At 50.7% G+C, this 19,899-nt stretch overlaps 2 protein-coding genes across 3 annotated transcripts in view; one reads left to right on the forward strand and one right to left on the reverse strand.

The window, feature by feature from the left end:
- The window catches only part of RPL3 (ribosomal protein L3), a 22,739-nt gene extending 16,957 nt beyond the window's left edge, over positions 1 to 5,782 (reverse strand). The window contains exon 1 of the mRNA XM_051608178.1: positions 5,779 to 5,782. Within this exon, the coding sequence (XP_051464138.1) occupies positions 5,779 to 5,781 (3 nt within the window). The 5' untranslated portion in view covers position 5,782. The remainder of the gene's footprint in view (positions 1 to 5,778) is intronic.
- Positions 1 to 18,152, forward strand: part of SYNGR1 (synaptogyrin 1) — a 20,718-nt gene extending 2,566 nt beyond the window's left edge. The window contains exons 2-4 of one of the 2 annotated variants that reach the window (XM_051608180.1): positions 9,480 to 9,717; positions 11,177 to 11,322; positions 12,485 to 13,843. In XM_051608180.1, the coding sequence (XP_051464140.1) occupies positions 9,480 to 9,717; positions 11,177 to 11,322; positions 12,485 to 12,583 (483 nt within the window). In that variant the 3' untranslated portion in view covers positions 12,584 to 13,843. Of the gene's footprint in view, positions 1 to 9,479; positions 9,718 to 11,176; positions 11,323 to 12,484 lie in introns of both variants that reach the window. The other variant, XM_051608179.1, reaches the window with a different exon arrangement.
- Positions 18,153 to 19,899: the final 1,747 nt, after the last annotated feature.

A 19,899-nucleotide genomic window follows, 5' to 3' on the forward strand; every position in this document is an offset into this window, starting at 1 on the left:
ACTGTAAATCTATTAGTGGCTGAGTTTTTATCCATTTGCTTTTGTGCACTTGTGCCCTTCAGTTTAGATGGTGCTTTTCCCTCCCTGGTGTTTTCCCCAGGGTATATTTATAGACTGCGATCACATCCGCACTTAGCCTTTCTATTGCCAGGCTCTATCAGCCAAACTCTTCTGGTGGCAAAGGGCTCTCCCTCCCTGTGGTCTCTGCGAGTGTCCGTCCTTTCACCCACCCTGGCATGCACTTTGCCTGCTATCTCCTAAAATCTTATTTGCCTCTATCCTGCTCATGGCATGGGTGGTCCATCATCTCCCCGGGGCAAGCTGGAGACTCCTTTCAGCCCATTTCATGTGATGAACTTTCATCAAGAGCAGAAATTCTCGTGATTGCTTCTCGAGGCGTTGACCTTGTTCTCAGGTCATGCTGCCTTTTAGCAGACTTCATGATGGCGTGGAGGTGCCTATGGCTTTCTACCAACAGGCAGCAAAACTGGCTCCTGCCCATGGAGTTTGCAGCCCAACTGAGATGGCAGCAAATCTCCAGGGAGAGCTGCAGGAACAGGAGCAGATGCGGTGACTGAAGGTTATTTTTGTTGCTGCTTGCCGAGGAGGAGATGGGATCTATTTGACAAGGAGGATGCTAAGCTATGGAAAGAGGTTAGCAATTCTGGAGCAGCACAGTGTCCACTGTGACAGTGTTGTGAGGCAGCTCAGGTTTCTTGGGTGCTTCAGAGGTCAGGCACAGCAGAATAAGTATGCATCTCCCTACAGAAAAGTTGCCTGCCAAGTGGTGATGGTCCTGCAGAGTGCCCATGTTAGGTTTGGATGTTCAGCTGCAGCATGAGCCTTTGCTGCTGCCTGCCCCAGATACACTTACCTGGATGAAACCTTGTAGAGCATGGAGGCAGCCCTATGGAGCAATCCCTCCTGAGCATCTGCTGAGGATGCCTCCAAGGACATCTGGATCTTGCAGTGAGGAGACTTGTCCAGTCTGTCTGGACTGAGACTTGCACAACGAAAGCAATGGGCTGCTGGAAGCTCCTGGAGGCTTCCTCACCTCTGTGTGGGGAAGGGCAGAACAACTCCCTCCCTATTTCCAGGAATGGTGAAAAGAAGTCAAGCAACTTGCTCTGTTGCAATGGGTGGCTGGGGTTTACTCTGAGTCCTGGTCTTTCAAGACATTGCTCCACACTGTGCTGCTTTGCTTGCTGCCAGCTGCGACATGGAGACGTGCTGCCTCGCACAGCTGGTGCCCCACAGGAGACAGGACGTGGGTGCATGGGTAGGTTTTGTACCACCCTGCCATATAGACCCTCTTTCAGCTCGCTTAGATGACCTGACAGCTGGAGCTAGTGGTGCTACAGCTGGAGTGAGTAGAGCTAGGTGACCCACACTGAGCTGGAGCTGTGCTATGGTACATGGCTCCAGGATCATTCCTGAATGCAGGCGAGCGTGGGCACATCCCAGTGTAATCCTGTCGTGCCCTGACCCACACCGCTCTCCGCAGCCAGTGAGGGGGAGCGGGGAGGCTCCTTTGCAACCCTCAGGCACTGGATGTAGCACTGGCTCCATAAATAAGTAAAATGCTAATTGAAACAGGTTGTTCCAGGTGCTCCTGACTGCTTGGAAACCTGCTTGCTGGAGAAACTGAAGCATTGCTCGATGTAAAAGGCTAACAAGGCAAAAGTAACTTGCTTTTTGGAAGCAGGCCCAGCTAGGTGGCTTGGGTGAGAGGATTTCCAACTGCAGCCACCCAGGCAAAGCAGCCCATTAAAACTTGCCGCATGGATTGAGACACCAAATCTCCCTCTTGACGCAAAGGACATTACCGCTCTGGAGGGAGGTTTGGTGATGAGAGGTGCTGCCTACCTTCCATCTCCTCCATCACCTGCTGCCATTGCCACCATGTCCCCTGGCTGGTGGGAGCACACTAATGTTTTGTGCTGTCCCCTGTCTCTGCAGACACATCCCATCCTCAGCATCTCTGGCTGAGCAGGCAAGGAAAGTGAAAGATGGGAACTGCATCCCTGGCCTCACCACAACAGGCTGGTGCCTGTGAACTGGAGGACAGGAGCAAGCCCTGGCATGGCAGGGAGCCTCATCACCTGCCTTGCCAGCGGGTCCTGGCTTGCCATGCTGACGCCCAGCTTACAACACCCTTTGCCTCTGGACCCCACACCACCCTTCACCACATGGAAAGGACACCCAGCATGGGCTTGCCATGCAGTTAAATTGAGCCTTAGAACCCAGGGGCCACACTTACCTGAAACCAGCTGCAATCTCCATCTTCTTTCTGTCCTGGCTAAATTTATTGAAATGTTCCCTGTGTTCATGGACCATAGCTTGTGCTCTCCCCTCCATCGGATTTTTGCCCCAGCCACCACGGTTGCTGGTTGCCTGCTTGCAACATATATTGGTGTGTGGCAAAAGAAATGGGGCAGTTCAAAGCACATGCTTTGAATCAAGCCCTAGGGATGGTTCTTTATGGGATCCCCTTCCTTGGGGTGGCTGCAAAAGGATTTTTTGGGGAGTGCTGTCACTAGGATTCAGTGAGAGGCCATATCAGAAAATGAGTAATTCATGTGCAGAGCCACAGGGTGATTCAGGGCTGTGTATGGTGGGGCGTGTTGTTTCCAGCATAGCGTTTCTAGGAAAGATCTTGGAGCAGGAACAAATGTCTCATTAATGGCTTTTGTTGATAAAAATATGGGAAATGGCACATAGGGACCAAAGGCAATCAGAGGTAAGAGAACAAAAATAAGATAATCATATGTAATCTGCTATTTCAAAACATGAGAAGCGCACAGGTGAGAGGCAGATAAACTGCATAGAGACGAGACAGGGCTAAGGCAAACATTTGTGGCAAAACAAGGCAGCAGAGAGGACTAGTGTGGCTGTGAGAGGCGCAGGTGGCAATGGATGTCGTCCTCCATCTAGGCTGGCACAGCTAAGACAAGGAGGGAGACATGTTGCTAAAAAGAAAACTGAACTCTTTGTCATGGAAGAAGATGTGACTTTTGGGCAGTCTCTTCACTGTGCAGTGGCCTGGCAATGTAGGGACCATCTGAAAGCAGAGAATCACAGAGTGGTTTGGGTTGGAAGGGACCTTGAAGATCACCTATCTAGTTCCAATCCCCCTGCATGAGCAGGGACACCTCCCACCAGACCAGGTTGCTCAAAGCCCCATCCAACCTGGCCTTGAACACTTCCAGGGAGGGGGCAGCCACAGCTTCCCTGGGAAACCTGTGCCAGTGTCTCACCACCCTCACAGGAAAGAATCTTCCTGATGTCTAACCTAAATCTATCCTCTTTCAGTTTGAAACTGCTCCCCCTTGTCCTGTCACTACATGCCCTTGTAAAAAGCTCTTCCCTAGCTTTCCTGTAGGCTGCTTCAGGTACTGGAAGGCTGCTTTAAGGTCTCCCTAGATCCTTCTCTTTTCCAGGCTGAACAAGCCCACCTCTCTCAGCCTGTCTTCATAGGAGAGGTGCTCCAGCTTCTGATCATCTTCGTGGCCCTCCTGAATACCACTGTGGAGGTGTGGCCTTGGGGAATTGTCACTAGTAGCAGTGGGACAGAAGATACAGAAGATGCTGTTTGACCACGAGAGGAGTGTGAGACCTGCAGGACTGGACAGAGTTTCCTGAAGTTGCTCTCTGGGACACAGGCTCTTGTTACACCAGTGGGCATCTTCCTATGGCAAAGCCCTTCCTTCCTCCCCAGGGTGGCAGGCATGTCTGCTCAGCCCAGCCTTGCCTTTTGTTAAAAGTCTTCCTGGCTCCTAGGGGAAGATCAGCCTGGGCATGGGTCTTCTGCAGGAGGCAGAAGGGTTAATGGCCAGCCTGTGATCTGCCAAGCCATGTGTGAAATAAAGCTGGCTGGCCAGAGAGCCTGTCCCAGATCCCGTGGCAGGAATTAGGGATGTGGAGCCTTTCTTCTCTCCATCACCTGCTCCGGCTCAGCCCTGGCTAAGGGGCTGGTGCTGTGTGGCTGCTGCGCAGGGAGGGTGAGCTGGAGGGGAAGTGCTGGCATGCCTGTGCTCTTCCCCCATCCTGTGCTCAGGGGAGTTGGGATAGGGGAGGCTGGCCCCCTCCAGCACCCAAAGAGGGCTCAGACATGCCATCCAGACTGTGGGCAGGAGTTGTTCCCTGCCTGCATGGTGCTGGCTGGAGGGAATAAATAGAGGCCGCCTGTTTCCAAGCTGCCAGTCCCATACGTATGAAAAGCTGCATATGTTTTCCTCAAAATGAACTAAATACAAGTAGATTTAATGATGATGATGATAATAATACATGTCTGTGCAGAGCTCTCCAAAGCTTTCCAGAGACTCCATTTGCAAGTGGCTGAATGAAAATGAAAGCCAGATCATCTCTGCCAGTTTATCGTTTGTACTCTTCCCCCGCTCTTCCTTTCTTTTTAAACAGATTTATTCTTAGTCATTACCAGATCAGACACAGAAGAGGTTACTGCTTCATTCTGCCCAGGGGGGATTTGATTTGAAGTCCCACAAGGAATATTAAGTCACTAAAGTATTTCCTCTCTGTAACAGAATAAAAAAGGAGGGTTTGGGAGGGGGGAGAAGCAACACGCAGTGCGACAGTCTGTGACCGGAGGGCACCGCAGCGAGCCCAAGCAGGCAGCTCAACAGAAACCCTCTTCAGCCTCATCCCCACTACAACCATCGTGGGGATCTTGGCAATGAAGTCAGGAGTCAGCGTGACAAACTCCTGGAATGAGATGCAGGAAAATCCTAGTGCACTGCCGGAGGCTGGCCATGCTGTGCATCCATCACATGATGCTCAGGAGCGTCTGATGCATGGCTAGGGATGAGAAACGTGGTGGAAACTCTCACATGATGCTCAGGACATTTTGCTTGGCTTTCTGTGGGGCTAAGCCTGCAGCGGGGGGGGTGGGGAGGGACCAGAGAGCCACTCCTTTGAGGGCTCATTTCTCGCCTTTGCCTCTGGCAAAATCAGATCACCCAGTTCAGTAAGAGAAAGAAAACAATAAAAAGGTCTTTTATGGTGGGATGCAGCCTTTTGCCTGTTCTGCACTTCCCTGGATGTAGTGAGCCCTTACACTCCCAGAATGGCCAGCACGAGCCCCTTGAGAAATGGGGACAGGGTGACTCTGAGCCTCTCCCTGTCTCCTCCCCACAGTGCTTAGAATTACATTCATTTTGCTGTATCTTTCCATGGGTTACTCTGTCAGCTTTTCAAAGTGCCTGGCTCTGGGCTTTGGTGCCCTGGAGCTCTTTGATGAAAACAGAAGTATAGGAAAAACACTGCAACAACCTGTGTGGATGCGATGTTTAAGGAGCCTTGAAGACAAGAAAAGCTGGGTCCCAGCAGCAACATTGCATTGGTCAGATCTTCTCCACTTGTTGTTTTCTGTCCCTTTTTTTTGAGGGACAAATATATAACCAAATAACTACTGCTTATTAAATGTGTACCTTCAGACAGGCCGCAGATCTGCCCAATTAATGTGTCTCTTGGGGACTTAAGGAAACCCTCTCAACCTAAAAATCTAGTTACTTCAAGTGCTGTTATCTGACTTCAGTAGCCTCACTGAAGAAATGAGGCTGCTGAGGTGCACAAAGCTCGGGATGGCTGGCTGGTTTTTGTTGCCGAGTGTGGGAAAGCAGCTGATGATCTCCTTCCATGGAGCAGAGGATGGGCTGCATTTGGGAGCATTGGGATGCAGGGCTTTGTGCCCACCTCCTGTCTACCTTTGGACAAATAATTTCCCTGTGTCTCAGTGCTCAGTCAGCAGAAGACTCCTGCCATCTTGTCCTCACCTCCTCTCCACAACTGGATGCGTATTGTGGACAATTTTTGAGTGGCTGTAGGTGAGACCTCGTGCAGTGAGGTTTTGCTGTGTCAAATGAGTAGAAGGAACAAGCAGCGATAACACTGAGGGGCAGGAGGCTTGTGCCAGTGCTGTTGGTAGCTGGCATTTCTTCAGGAGTGCTGCAGATGTGGTAGGAATGGGAACGTGAATGCTTCATCCCTGCAGACTTTTTGCTTTGTTTATAATTCGAGCAGCATTCATACTGCACCTGCTGCCTGGATCATCTTTGCATGGGCATGGATTGTGAAATCAGGGAAATAAAAAAAACTTGCTCTCTCTAAGATGACTTGCTGCATCAGTGAGCTCCCACTCACTTGCCCCTGTACCGACAAGTATCTGCCATGGATTAAGTGTGCAGCAGTTTCTGTTGAGGGGTGTGAGATCTGGGATCTCGTAATTATAATTTTGTTCTAGAAACTTGTTTGTCTCTGCACCTGTTTCTTCTGGGTGCAGACATCATGGGCATAAAATGGGTGACGCTGCCTGCCAGCAGCAGCAGCAATGGCCTCTTCTGCTGTCCAGCTCTGCCTATCCATCTGAAACCTCTGGTTTGAGCCTGCCCCTTCTTGCCCAGTTGGTGTTATCCAGTCCAGGTCAAGGCTTCTGTGCACAGCAGATCCTCACAGCGTTTTGCTCTGCCATGAGGGTGGTGGTAGGCTGGCAAAGGGAACAAGCCCTCTCCACTGCTACTAACCTTGTCCTCTCTGCAGCACCAGGGAGCAGAGAGCACGGACCAGAACTGATACCAGTGGTGAGGAAAACATGGAGGGAAGGAGACATCCATTAAGCTACTGTGCTTTGGTCCATAGGAGACTTTCCTAAGTACAAAGAGTACTTTGGAGTGGCTGTTTCAGGATGTAGAAGATAAGCATATATGGTGAGTTGTTCTGCTCACGAGTGAGAAAACCCTTAGTGGAATCTCCCCAGAAAACTCCTAAGATGCTTGCCAGTAAATGATACCTTGGGCATCTCCAGGCTGCAAAACAGGTTTCTCTTCATAGGAGAGTTGTGGCATCTTGGCTGACCAAGGCTTAAGAATGGAAGTTAGGAATGCCACCTCTGCTTGAAAATTAGGGAGAGGGAGATGTCCCTCTGGTCTCATGACTCTGAGCTGTGTCTTTATGATGTGCCAACATAAAAAGGTATGAAAGAGCAAAGGCAAAAGAATAATTCTGCTTTTTTCACCTGCAGATGAGAGCTCTTCCAGGCCAGCAGCAAACCCAAAGATAGGAGCAGAGGGAAGATGTGTATCAGGATATGAGCAGAGTAAACAGAGGTGTCTCTGGGGAGAGAAACATTACAGAAGTTCATTCATCCAAAATGACTGAGCAGAGACTCGCAATACAACTCATTGTAAGGGCTGACCTGACTCAGGGAGTCAATGTTTTACCAGTTTTGAGTCCTAAACCAAAACTGAACACCAGACTATGCCACTTTTGAGACTGTTTCTCATCTTCCAAAGAGAAGATACACTTTCTGTCTAATGCTGTGAAGAACAGGGCACTTGCTTTGTAATCCCAATCTATGGAGGTTGGTACTTCAGGTGGCAGCATCGGTGTTGGTCATAGCCTCACATTGGGATGCCACTTCAGGGGTCTGTCATCTCCTTCTCAGGTTAGAGGAACATGGTGATACTGCTGATGATCCTAGGCAGACCTGTCAGCCCAGCCTGCTGGGAAAGTGTGTGAGACTTCTCACTGGAAGAGCCTGGCTCTAACTGTGTGCAATTTTCCTGCTTTCCAGACTGTTCAGGCTGAAATTTTGAAGACTAGACCTTTGCTTCAGGCAGAAGAGATTTTTCTTTATTTTTTCTGGGCAGTTTCTGCAGAGTACAATCAATCTTGACTTTCCAGAAGAAGAAGGACTAGGAGAAATCACTTGTTTTACTTCTAAGCTTGAAAAGCTCTTCTGAACTTTCAGAGAATCCATACAGTCCCCACTGGCTTCCAGCTTTTTTAGTTTGCTCTAGTGTGTCAAAAATATGTCCCCAATTTTAGCAACCTGAGTGTGACCCAATTATGAGCCTTGTAGTGAAAAAACAATATTCATACAAGTGGATAGTTTTTAGAGTTTGACAGCTGAAATGTGGTCAGCATTGCATGTCTGCCCAAGAGTTTCTGGGGACTGTGAGTAAGGTTTTTCCTCTTGTTTTTGATGCCACAGGTCAAAGAGTCTGTGTGGTGGGGCTCAGGCATCCAACCCCGCTGATGACAGATGGTGTAATTGGTTGGCATTAATCAATAGTTAATTTTCCCTGCACTCAGAAAGCTGCTTCTCTGCTTTCTGGTTTGTCTGCCATGTCCTCTTCTGGTGCTTGGTTGGGTTAAGTGGTACTGGAGTCCTTCTGACATAGCAAACCCTCAGACCTACTTCTACTCCCTGCAGGAGGCTTGGCCACCTCATCTTCTTGTGTGCTGCTTCTCCTTGGGTACTGGGTGGTGGTTCCAAGGCTGCCAGGCTCCTGTTGCACCAACAACTCCCAGGCTAGCAAGAGTGCCCTGGTGACTTCCTAGTGCACGTCATCTGTATGTTCACCCCATGCTCGAGGTCCCATTTCCCATCTGCCTGGGGCCCTCACAGGCAGCCTGCAGGTAGGCTGTTCCTAGTGAGGGCCTCAAGATGCCCTACAAATAAAAGTCTGTACACACTGCCTTAATCTTCCCCTTTTTCTCCTGTGGCTTGGAAGGGAAGCTGTTTATCTGAGATGCAGGACGGCCTGCTGTAAATAGCTCTCTGCTTTGGTGAACCTGCTGTGTCAAAGAGGGACAGCCTTGTGGCAGGCAACAAAGGCTAAGCCCGTGAGTCAAGATTAGACCAGCAACTGTGGATTATGGCATTTCTACCTAGACTCATCCTTAGTTCTACCTGATTTAGAATAACATGCAGTGTCAGTGGCAGTGTCGGGTAGGGAGGACTCATGGTGGCCCGGCCAGCTATACCTGGAGGGGGGATGTTTGGCCTGTGAAATCCATGGGGAAGGTTGGAGGGTATCGGCATATGGGTGAGTGGGCAGGAGGACAGGTGATGTCATCGGCTGGGCTGATGGAAAACTGGTGGAGAGAGGGGTGTGATGTGCAGGGAGATGGGGAGAGCAGGAGCTCAGCAGAATGGAGCTGCAGAGCAGGCAGGGCTGTGGATTGTGGGAGGTTGGGTGGGGAAAAGAGCATAGTAGCTGCATAGATAAAATTAGTGAACGAATGCCTGGGAGAAACAATTAATTCCTAGAAGGGAAAGGAGTGGGTGGGAGAATGAGTGCAGTCTAACATTTCCACTACTTAGAGCCCTTGTATGCAGGCAACCGCACCAAAACCATATCCAAATTTACACTCCGTGTTGCCTCCCTGTGTGTCCGTGGGAAGCCACCCTTATTCCAGGTTGCAACTGCTTTACATTGCTTTAGATCAGATGGATAAAAAGGCTCAAATCTAAAAGGGTCCTGCTTTATGTTCATCCTCAGAAGTGAAATGAGACTTTCTCCCCAGTAAACTCCCTATGGCTACAGCCCCGGCAAGGCAGTGGGATGGGCGCTCAGCAGAGCAGAGAGGTGCCTGTGAAGGGTGTCTGTCCCCTGCAGAGCTCTGGTCCAGAGAGATGGGGCTCAGCCTAATGTGTCTCCTGCCTCCCTCCCCGCCAGGTGTTCTCCATTGTGGTGTTTGGCTCCATTGTCAATGAAGGGTACGTGAACCGCCTGGACGAGGCGCAAGAGCACTGCATTTTCAACCGCAATCGCAATGCCTGCAACTACGGCATTACCGTGGGTGTCCTCGCCTTCCTCAGCTGCCTTCTCTACCTGGCTCTGGATGCCTACTTCCCACAGATCAGCAGCGTCAAGGACCGCAAGAAGGCAGTGCTCTCGGACATCGGAGTCTCGGGTGAGCTTCCTGGCCGGTTGGACATGGTGCCCCCCTCTCCTCTGCCAGCAAGGAAGAGGGAGGGAGCTCCTTCCACCTTACATGCCAGGTCCATGCTAGCAGGGAGGTTTTTGGGTTCCTTACCCTCTTAGGCCTTCTCTTTCTCTCCTTTCTTTCCCTTTCTGTTCTTCTCAGCCAATCTGGCTGATGCCTCTGTGCTGTTCTCCATAGGCAGAGCTCGGGGAGCCCTTTAGGATCAGCAGGTCTGGCCTCCTTGCATGCTTGTGCTTGCTAAGGCCAAGTGTTGATGGCTCTGGAGATGGTACTTCTTTTCCAGCTCCAGGTGATTGAACCCATACATTTTAACATGAAAAAAAAAACGTTGAGGGTTTAATGTAGGTGGACTAAACCAGTCCTCCTAGGTTACCTGGCATTCCCCATGTGATTAGCTGTACAGGACCTGAGCCTTATTCTAACTTACAGTCAGATCTCTCCATCCCCAGTAGTGTGTTGAAGTGACAGACAGTGTGATGGTGCGTGTGTCCATGCATGGGTAACACCAGCCAGCAGCAGTGTGAGCAGGCACTTTGCTCTTGTGCTGTGATCCTGAGTCTCTCTCCTGGCTTACTCCAGCCATACAGGCAAACTTCTCCACATCAGGGTCCCCCCACAGTTTGTCAAAGGGGCCACGAGAAGAGTGAGAGCAGGATTAGGTGCAGCCTAAACTGCCTGAACTTGTTTTGGACTTCTGGCTTGCAAGTTTGTTCACAATTAGCCCCTTGCCTGGCAGTCCTATGTACAGCTAACAGGAGAAGGGGAAGGATTGAACCCTGTTTTGCTGCCAGTTTGGAATGCCCATTTCCTTTGCTGCCAGGTATCTGGCTGTTCCTGGTGGGTCCCACTCCTCACCAGCTGCCAATCTGGTCTCAGGGCTCCCCCCTACCTTCACCCCTTTTGTTTTGTGCAGCATATTGATGATCCTTAAGCACCTTTCCTTGGTGTGAGCCCCTTAGCCTGTGCTGTCCTGAGCCAAAGCCAGTCTCTGCACAACAGCAGACCAGCTGCTTCCCACTCTTCTGCAGCTCCCTTGGAAGGAATTGCTCTTTGCTTGTCCTTGCAGGACAGGGCTGTGAAGCAGTGGCTATTGCAGAGAGCCCAGGTGATTGCTCCTGTACTGGAAGCCCTTCAGGCTCCCTCCCAAGGCCAAATGCAAGTCCTGTGATCAATCCAAACACAAGCAAATGAACTCTCCTGAGGTACTTTCTGCAGACACCTATTGTCACCTTGAAAATATAGCTGTCAGCGAGCCTGCCAGCTCATCTGGGATTAGACAGGCTGCACAGTCAGAGTTTGGCCCAGTCTGCTACACACTGATGGGTCTCATAGGGTTGAAGTTTCCAGAGAAATGTGATGTGTTTATGTTCTATTCACACATGCCTTCTTGATGTCTCTTTGGCATGCTGGTGGTGGTCCGTCACAGCCTTTTGGGCATTCCTCTGGTTCGTTGGCTTCTGCTTTCTGACCAACCAGTGGCAAGCTTCAAAAGAAGAGGACAACCCAATGAATGAGGGAGGGGATGCAGCCCGAGCAGCCATCACGTTCTCATTCTTCTCCATCTTCACCTGGGTGAGTACAGCAGCCATTATACTGGATCAACTGTCCTCTGCACTCTATTAGCTTGTGGAGAATGGGAGGTGACTGGCTGAGAGTGATTCCTTCTGAGATTTCAGTTCACATGGCCGCTGAGAAGGAAAAGCAGGAGGGGAGATGGTTAGGAGATAAACTTGGGAGACAAGGACTCAGAAAATTAGACGGAAGAAGGTGCTAGATCATTAATAAGCACCAGGGAAAAGAGGGTCCCATATCCCAGTAAGGAGTGTCCTTGAAAAACCTCTGATATGACCTTGGACAAGCCAGCTCCCCGAGCATCATTTTCCCTCTTTGTAGGAGGACTTTAATTGCATTTTCACCTCACAGATGGTAAGCAGGGAAGGGAGCCCCAGGCTGGGCGTTGCATGCATGTCCCTCCCTGCTTTGCTCCCACCATGTGAAATGGCACCAGTGGTGACAAGAAGGTGTGGTCCATGTCCTTTTGGGCTCTCCCTTTGCATGCACCACTGCAGTGCTGCCTCACTGGGTCCCCTCGTAGGAAGGTGGTAGTGCTGTCTCTTAGGACTGCCTTTTACACAGATGTTCTTTGCTAGTTTCCTAGAAAAACAATGGTGTGCAATCTATATATCCCTCACGATTTCTTCCTGTCTCTGAAGGCACCCAGCCCATGTAATTTTTGTCGGAAGTAACAGCATAGTGCCAAGCAGGAAAGCATTTTAGGCCAGTCTCCACGTGTCAGTCCTTGTGGCTTTATCTTCTCTTCCCCTTATGGGCCTTAACACTGGGCAGGGGCCAGGTAGGAAAGGTGCCTAAGACCACAAAGCTGCCAGAGGGGAAGGTGGGGCTGCAAAGGGTTGTGCAGTCTGCACCCTCACCAAGGTGACACCAAGCTGGGGCAAGGGACAGCATCATGTCGTGTCCCCCATGCGAGTGCTGCCAAAATCCCCTTGCAAGCTCCAGTGTAAAGTGTGACAAGAAGCAAGGTTTTTGCACAGGGTCCCTCAGGGTCCTTTTTGAGGTGCCACCACCTGCAGTGGTCCTCCACAATGCATGGGCTTGCAAGTGGCTAAAGAGGCATCCTCTGCTGCCAGTTCCTTGCATTTTTTATTTCAATCAAATGCTCTGGTTTGCTCTTCCTTACTGATTCTCCTCCCCACACCCATCTCTCTCCTCACAGGGCTCCCTCACATTTCTGGCTTTCCGGAGACTCAGAGACATTACTTTTCAGGAAGAATACAACACCCTGTTCCCTAACTCCCCATCCTTGCTGCCTTAGTGCCCCTTGCTGATGGGGGAATTTGGGGGAAGGGGTGAAGGGATGCAGCTGGAGGAGGTTACTGAGCAGAGACAGTTCCAATGCCGCAACCATGGGTGTGTGGTCACTGTAGGGCACTGGGTGGGAAGACATGGGCCATTGAACTGGAGGGGGGTTGTCCACTGTAAGGGGATGTCCCTCTGAGGAGTTGGAACTGGCAGTTTCTTCTCCTCCTCCTCTGCTCCCTTCTTTCCTTCCCCTGTACCCTAACTAATGCTGCATAACAACACTGTGCCTTTCTTTTGATTCCTGCTCAGACCTAATACAACAGCCAGAAGATGCCATCTGCCCTCACCACTTTATCTCCTCCATTTTCTCCCAGCCCTCATTCCCCAAAAACCTCTCCCCCCATCACTTGCTAGACTGCTCACCTCTATCTGGGATGCTCTGGGACAACAAACCATGCCTGCTGGGGTCTGGGATGCTAAACCCTGTGCCCAGGCTCCCTCAGTCCACCAAAGGGTGTCCTGTCTGCAGTGCCCGGGGCAGGAGGCAGCAGTACACTTGCTAACTATCCCCTGGTCTGGGAAGCAGCTGCCTTGCCTCCTCCTGCTCCTTCCCAAGGTCTGTGCTGCATGGTGCAAATGTTGGCCAGTGAAAGGGTTACAGGGGGTGATCACTACCTCGCTACTCCAGGTCAAATCCTGCTCTCCTTCCTGGCCTCTGCAGGCGTAACAGCTGCATAGATCCAGCCCAGCAGAAGAACCTTCTGTGGTGCTGCTGAGGCAGATTGCCTTCCCAGGGGCAGGAGGGGCTGAACGGGATAACCACACGCCAACTGAGCCTCTGCGACCCGTGCCACCTCAGTGAAAGCCCACCATTGGGCAGGAGGTGCCCAGCACACCCCAGAGACAGCAGGGAGTCCTAGCAGGCTGCAGGCAGCTATCTGGGCTGGCAGCCATTCCTGCCCACTCCTCCTCTCTCCCAGCGGACTCCTTTCTGTGGGGCAGCCTGAACCTTCATGCCCTCGGGGGTGTTTCACCAGGGGTCTGCCAGGCGGGCCTCGCACACTAATCCGTAACCAGTACTAACCCCACTTTTGTTTGTTTCTCTTTCTCGGTGTGTTCCCCCTCTCTTTCTCCCCTCCCCTCTCTGCTTCCCTTCTCTTCCCTCCACTTCCTCCCTTAAAGGTGGGCCAGGCATTTCTGGCGTATCAGCGTTTCCAGTTGGGTGCCGATTCAGCCCTCTTCTCCCAGGACTACATGGACCCAAGCCAGGACTCCGGCATGCCTTATGCTCCCTACACGAATGAGGAGGATGCTACAGATGCGGTGGGGACATACCAGCAGCCCCCCCCAGCAGATGCTTTTGACACCGAGACACAGGGGTACCAAACGCAGAACTACTGAGCCACCGAAGCCCCTTTCCCTCCCCCTTTCCCTTCTGCCCCCTTTCCCGCTGCTGGCAGAAAGCCGAGGCACAAACCAGACACGTGCATAGTGGCACAAGAGGTGGCTCTCAGCTATGCTCCAGCCTTCTGGGTCATCTGTTTTTATTTATCGTTTTTAAAAAAGGAAAAAAGAAAAAAAAAAAAAAAAGAAAAAAAGGTTTCCCCATCACCTCTTCCTTCTCCTCCCCCCAAAAACTACCTGCCAGAACCAAACTCTTCCAGTGACAAGAAGGTCCCCCCTTCCCTCCTCTCCCTCCTGCCTTGCTGCAGAGGGCAGAGTCTGGCTGGTGGACAGGAGAGGGGCTATGGCAGCAGCAGGGCAGGGGAGAGGGTGCTGGAGGCAGAGGGAAGGAGTGAGAAGGACTGGGGACCTTCCTAGAAGAGATGGTGTCAATAAAGTAGACATGGGAGCATCTGTTATTAGGCTGGAGGGCCTGGTAGCTCAGGGAGGGGAAAGGTGTTGGAGTCTGCCTGCAGGAGTGCAGGGGGGGAAGGGAAGCTGGAGGGGAGCAGGAAGGGCATCCCCCATACAAAGACGGGGGGGCTTTTCTCTGCCACACACTGGGGAGGGAGAGGTGCTTTATTTTTAGAGGGTTTGGGGAGAAGTGGTATTGGGGGGCGGGGAAGCACAAAGAGATAAAATGGAAAGGGAAGGAGGAAGATTTGCAGGTACAAAGACCACAGGCACATCTGCAGGTTAGAGCAAGATGCTTGGCAGTGCAGAGGGGCAGTGCCATGAGAGTCACTCCTTCCCCAGCCCTCTTGGATTGAGGTGGAGGTGGTTTCCCTCACCTGTACATCCTGCTCGCTGCTCTTCTCAGACCAGTGTTTGGTGAGGCAGGAGAGGAGCCATGCCCAGTCCCTGGCCCCCAGACCCAGTGTCTGTGGGAGGAAGGATGGAGGAGGTGGGCTTCAAGGGGGCTCTGAGAGCCCTCATCCCCAGCTGGGCTGGTTTGAGGGAGAGAGGAGAGCTTTACCATGTCACCCTTGGCAGAAGGAGGAGAAAAAAAGCCAGTTTTGCTCCCAGGTCTTGCTGAACCCTCCCTCCATTCATCTGCTACCACAGTGCAAAGTGTCTTGCTGATACCATCTTTGTACCACACAGGAATGGAGCAGGATTTTCTCTGGAAAAAAATACTGCTACTGGCATGGCCAGCATGCATCTGGCTCTTGTAGAGGGGTGCAACCAAGCAGGGAAGGGTCTCGCCTTGTGCAGCGGCGCTTTGCCTGCCACGCAGAAGGGGAGGAGGTCTTGGTGTGGAGAGAATTAGTTAGGGCCAGACTCAGCTCTCTGAAAACAGATCTTACTGTACTTTACATAAACTATACCTTACTGCGTCCTCTGCAGCATCTCAGATCCTGTCTGTATTTAAAGCCTCACCTAGGTGGCAGCAGTGACTCTCAGATAGAGCTCGCATGGACATCATTCCTCACTCCTCATGATTTTGTTTCAAGTAAAGACACGGCTGTGGAAGCACACTCTTTATTCCCGGATATAAGTAAGGTCTGTGTAAGAAGACAGTTCCTAAAGGGAAATAATTCAGAAAAACCCACCTGGACAGACATCCCCAGCCCAGACATCTCTCAGAGCACAAGAAGCAGGGTTTGCCTGCCAGCAATGAGGAGCTCCATCCCCTAGACTCCACGCAATACTGGCCCCAGGAGCAGAGATCAGGAGCAGATTCAAAATCCATAGGTGCTCCCCTTCAGTGTCCAGACTATTCCCTGTAGCACCCCTAGGAGTCAGGAGGATGTGACACAGGTCTGGCCTGTGGTTGCGTAAAAATCTCATCGGGAGGACACAGAAGTTATCAGTCTTCCCCTCAGCACAATTCCTCTCCAGATGCCCCACGATAGGAAAGGGGTAGAAACCATAGAGCTGAAGGCTCCAAGAGGGAAGGGGGGCAGTTGTTCTCTGCTGTATATGGGCACTGTTTCTACCTGCTCCCACCAGCAGACTTGTGCTGCAGGTGGCTTGTCCTCTCCATGGCTTGACCTCCACATGGCTTGCTCCCCCTTGCTGGTGATTAAACACTGGTGAGGATGGGAGAGGGGGACCAGCTAGCCCTGTGGATGCACCAGGAGGGAGAGGGCACACATCCCTTGCTCTGTGACTGCAAGCGAAAGCAATACTGTAAATAGGAGGGGTATTTTTTGGAGGGAAGCCCCTCAGGCTTCTTCTTCTGTGGGGTCAGCCTAATATTTAGGCTTGGGAGGGGATTACTTTATTGAGAGAGGTTTGTTATGACTGTGGCTGTGGGGGGAGCTCCCTCCAATCTGTTTCTCCTGCTGGGGGAGAGAAAAGAATGAATGATGAGGTGGAGGAGGAGAAAAACTAGTTGTACTTACCCGGACTCATCTGTGTCATCATTCATGCTTTGTGTTTTGGGGGTGGGGGGGTGGAGACCAAGAGGAGTAGGAGGTTTTAAATAACCTGCCCTCAGCACAAAAATGTGCTGTACTTTTTGGGAGGAGCTACCCATCACCTGTCCCTCTCCTTGGTGAGCGAGTGAGGGACCAGGTGCATGAGGACAGGTATGGACCCTATGTGGGGGGGGGTCTACCTGGGGCTCTGTTTTCAGGTGTAGCACAGGAGCATCTTACATGCCCACTCTCCCAACAGAGTTACATAGGTGGCTAAACACCATTTTGGGCTGACTAATGAGCAAGCTTTTCTTTAACCTCTTTGGCTTGCTTCCCTTATGTAATCAGCTGGTGGGCTCTGGTGGGCTTGAGGTAGGAATGAGCCTCCCCCTCAGAGCTGGCACTTCAGTGAGACATGAGCCAGGTGACTTCATCCTGGGTTATTGCCCATGTCTCTGTCCCTTTCCTCCTTGCTTTGTGTCATAGGAAAGGCATTGGTGTGGCAGGGGATACTACAACAGTAGATACTCGAGCAACTTCTTGCTTTTTCTTGTGGGAGAAGGCATACTGTCCTTGGATTGACATGCTTTCAGCCTTGGTAGTAGAGAGTTGGTGGTGACACACCTGGGGGTGGGGCTCTCCTTGTTTGCATGTAGCTCTTTAAAATGCAATTTCCAGTGGCATTTGGCTGTTTCTGCAGCTGATGAGAGATAAGGACCTACCCAAAGGGTTGGTTATCTTATCTTAGGCGCTTCTGATAAGGTGCTGCCTGTTTTTGGAGATCATAGACAAGACCTGAGCAGCTGGCTGGGCCATGTCCCTTTTAGATCCTAAATGTAGTTGAGATCAGCCCCACTCTACCGATTAGGAGATCAGAGGGAAGGCTGTATAAGCAAAACGATAAGGCGGCTTTCTTCCCCCTCTGCCATTTGTCTGGATTACAGAGGATTATGCATCCTCTGTCAGGAGGAAGAGCCTCTTGATGTCGTTTTATCTTAGGAAGGCCCCAATTAAGGGCCTGCTTTGTGGACATAGGGGCTGCAAAGGGTAAAGGGATGATGAAACTTTGCCCCAGTTCTACTTGTTGCTTCAGTCTCCTGATATATCCCCATCCCCAGCTCACCCACATCCCCACCACATTGTTCATCACCCCATGACACACCCTTCCCCTCTGCATTATTCCTGGCAGTTCCCTCAGGGGAGGAGGTGTCTTTGTCCCTGCACCCTATCAAGCACTTGAGAGGACCCGGGAAGGCAGCGTTGCAGGGTGCTTCCCACAGGAGTCTCAGCTCCGGTCCCCAGAGCAGGTACCAGGCAAGGAGCCCAGCGAGGCCACCTCATGCAGCAAGTCCAAACCTTCCATCCCTGCTGCCTGCGTGGCATCTCTACCACCACCCGGGCTGCCCTGCCCCTTCCCGTGCCGCATTACTGCCTGTGTATAGTATATATATTATATATATATATTTAAAAAGATGTATAATATAAAGCTATACATATATACGTATATACGATGACTCACGGATGGCCTGCCGCATACAGGATCCCCTGAGTGGTCTTGCCCAAGCCCGAGTGTCCCTTCACCCCTCCTCCTCCTCCTCCTCCTCCTCCATCCCTCCCCCCTGTCCGTTCTGAACTCCAACTACAGCGAACCCCGCCACCTCGGCACCTGTGTTTACAATGTCCTATATATTTGTGGTTAACAAAGTGAAGGTGGTAACTACTGGTGTCTCAATAAAGTTATGATGTTAAAAATAACCAAACTATATGGAAAAAAAAAAAAAAGAAAAGAAAAAAAGAAATGGTCTGGATTTTCTTCTTTGGGGAGGGATGGCTTTTATAGCTGGGTTTGCTATGAGAGTATGGCTCCTATGCACCTGTATGACTGGCTGGCAAGTTTAGTGACAACTGTTGGCCTGAATGGAGGAAAGAGTCCTAAAGAATTGCCCTTACTGAAATCTGCATTTCAGGGGGCTGCTGGTTTTTCTGGGCCTAAGTTTCAAATCACACACACCATCATGAGTCTCTTGCCTAATGAGTGGGAAAATGTAAGAAGGAGCTTGACATGCCATACGAGAGGTGGACGCTCATTGTGAAAGGGGTGTGTGGGGATGGGGAACATACAGGAATATAGCATACAAACCTGTATGAAAATTAACATCAGTATTTTCACACCTGGGGAAGCAGAGCAGTTTATTCCTTTGATGTGTCTTTACCTCTATTCATGTGTGTGTGACCATTGCTTGGGTGTCTAACACAGTACATGTTTTCAAAACACAGTCAAATACTGGGAAACCAGCTCCCAGGGCACTGGCAGCAGTGGGTGTCAGTAATTGATCGCCCACCATTGAAAAGGATCTCAATTCAACAGGCTCTGCAATAAAAATAAAATTCAAAATCCCACCCTGTGCCAATGCTTAGGTGAAGCTTCCTTCTCATTCCCTTTTAATGAGCCTGTCACCTGAGTCCCCGAGTATCGCATTTCCCAACACTTGTGCAGCTTGAGCAGGTGAGCAGAGACACACGATGGCGAGCGGGCTCTATCCAGTTCTCCAAACTGTCTCTCCTGTTGGGGACACAACTGAGCACACACAGGCTGTAGCTTCACATCACATCATACATAAAAGTGTTGATAGACCCATCTGTTCCTTGATTTATCTTTGTTTGGACAAAGGCCCTTCCTACGGCCCCAGCTTTTGCGATGGAAGTGTTGTGGAGATACCGTGCCCACAGAAAGGCAAACATCTGTGCTGGCGACAGGTGGAGTTAACTGGTGAGACAAGATGTTGCCAAAAGCAAGCATTTAAGACGAATAAGACTCCAACATTACTAGTTTGTTTGTTTCTTCTAATCATCTGAAATCTCTTTAATTTTGCTTTCTGGTATTTCAAGCTCTTATGAGTCATGTTTTGAAGCTTGTCCCTGCAGCCATGACATCTAGAAACATAATTCTATTATAAAGTTGTTTTTTAAAAAAAGTTCACATAATCCCAGAACTCAAGGAGATGAGACTTTCTTTAGTGTGTCAAGGAATTCAATAAAACCATGTTTTGGCACAACTGAAAAAAACCCATTTTGTCCCTCAAAAATCCAGCTGGCCCAAAGCTCTGTATAAACTGTTTTGCAGTGATATTTGGCTCTCTCTTGGGGGGATCAGCACTCCCCCACAATTCCCCCTTCCCCTGGCAGTGGCTCTCCACCTCGACTCTCCAACTCTCTGGAGGGTGCTGGGGGAAAGGAACGTGCTGTTTCCAGCTCTCCTTCCTTAGTGCTTATTCTCTCTATTGCTCCACATCTATTTCTTTGCTGTTCCAGCCTGCTTGGAAATAGTGGTCTGCAAGAAGGGCGAGGAGCATCTGTGCCTGTGGGAAGCACCAGGCTGAAGCTAGGAGATGCAGCTGGGGAGACCTCAGGGTGGAGCTGCGTGAAGGCTTCCAATGCTTCCCCCTCCATCATCCCTTTTTGCAATGGTCTGCTCCAGGAGCAAAGCAACTGTGGCAAACTGGCTCTCTCAGAGAGACCCCTC

This window comes from Apus apus, chromosome 1, assembly GCF_020740795.1.
Source record: "Apus apus isolate bApuApu2 chromosome 1, bApuApu2.pri.cur, whole genome shotgun sequence".
Lineage (NCBI taxonomy): Eukaryota > Metazoa > Chordata > Aves > Apodiformes > Apodidae > Apus > Apus apus.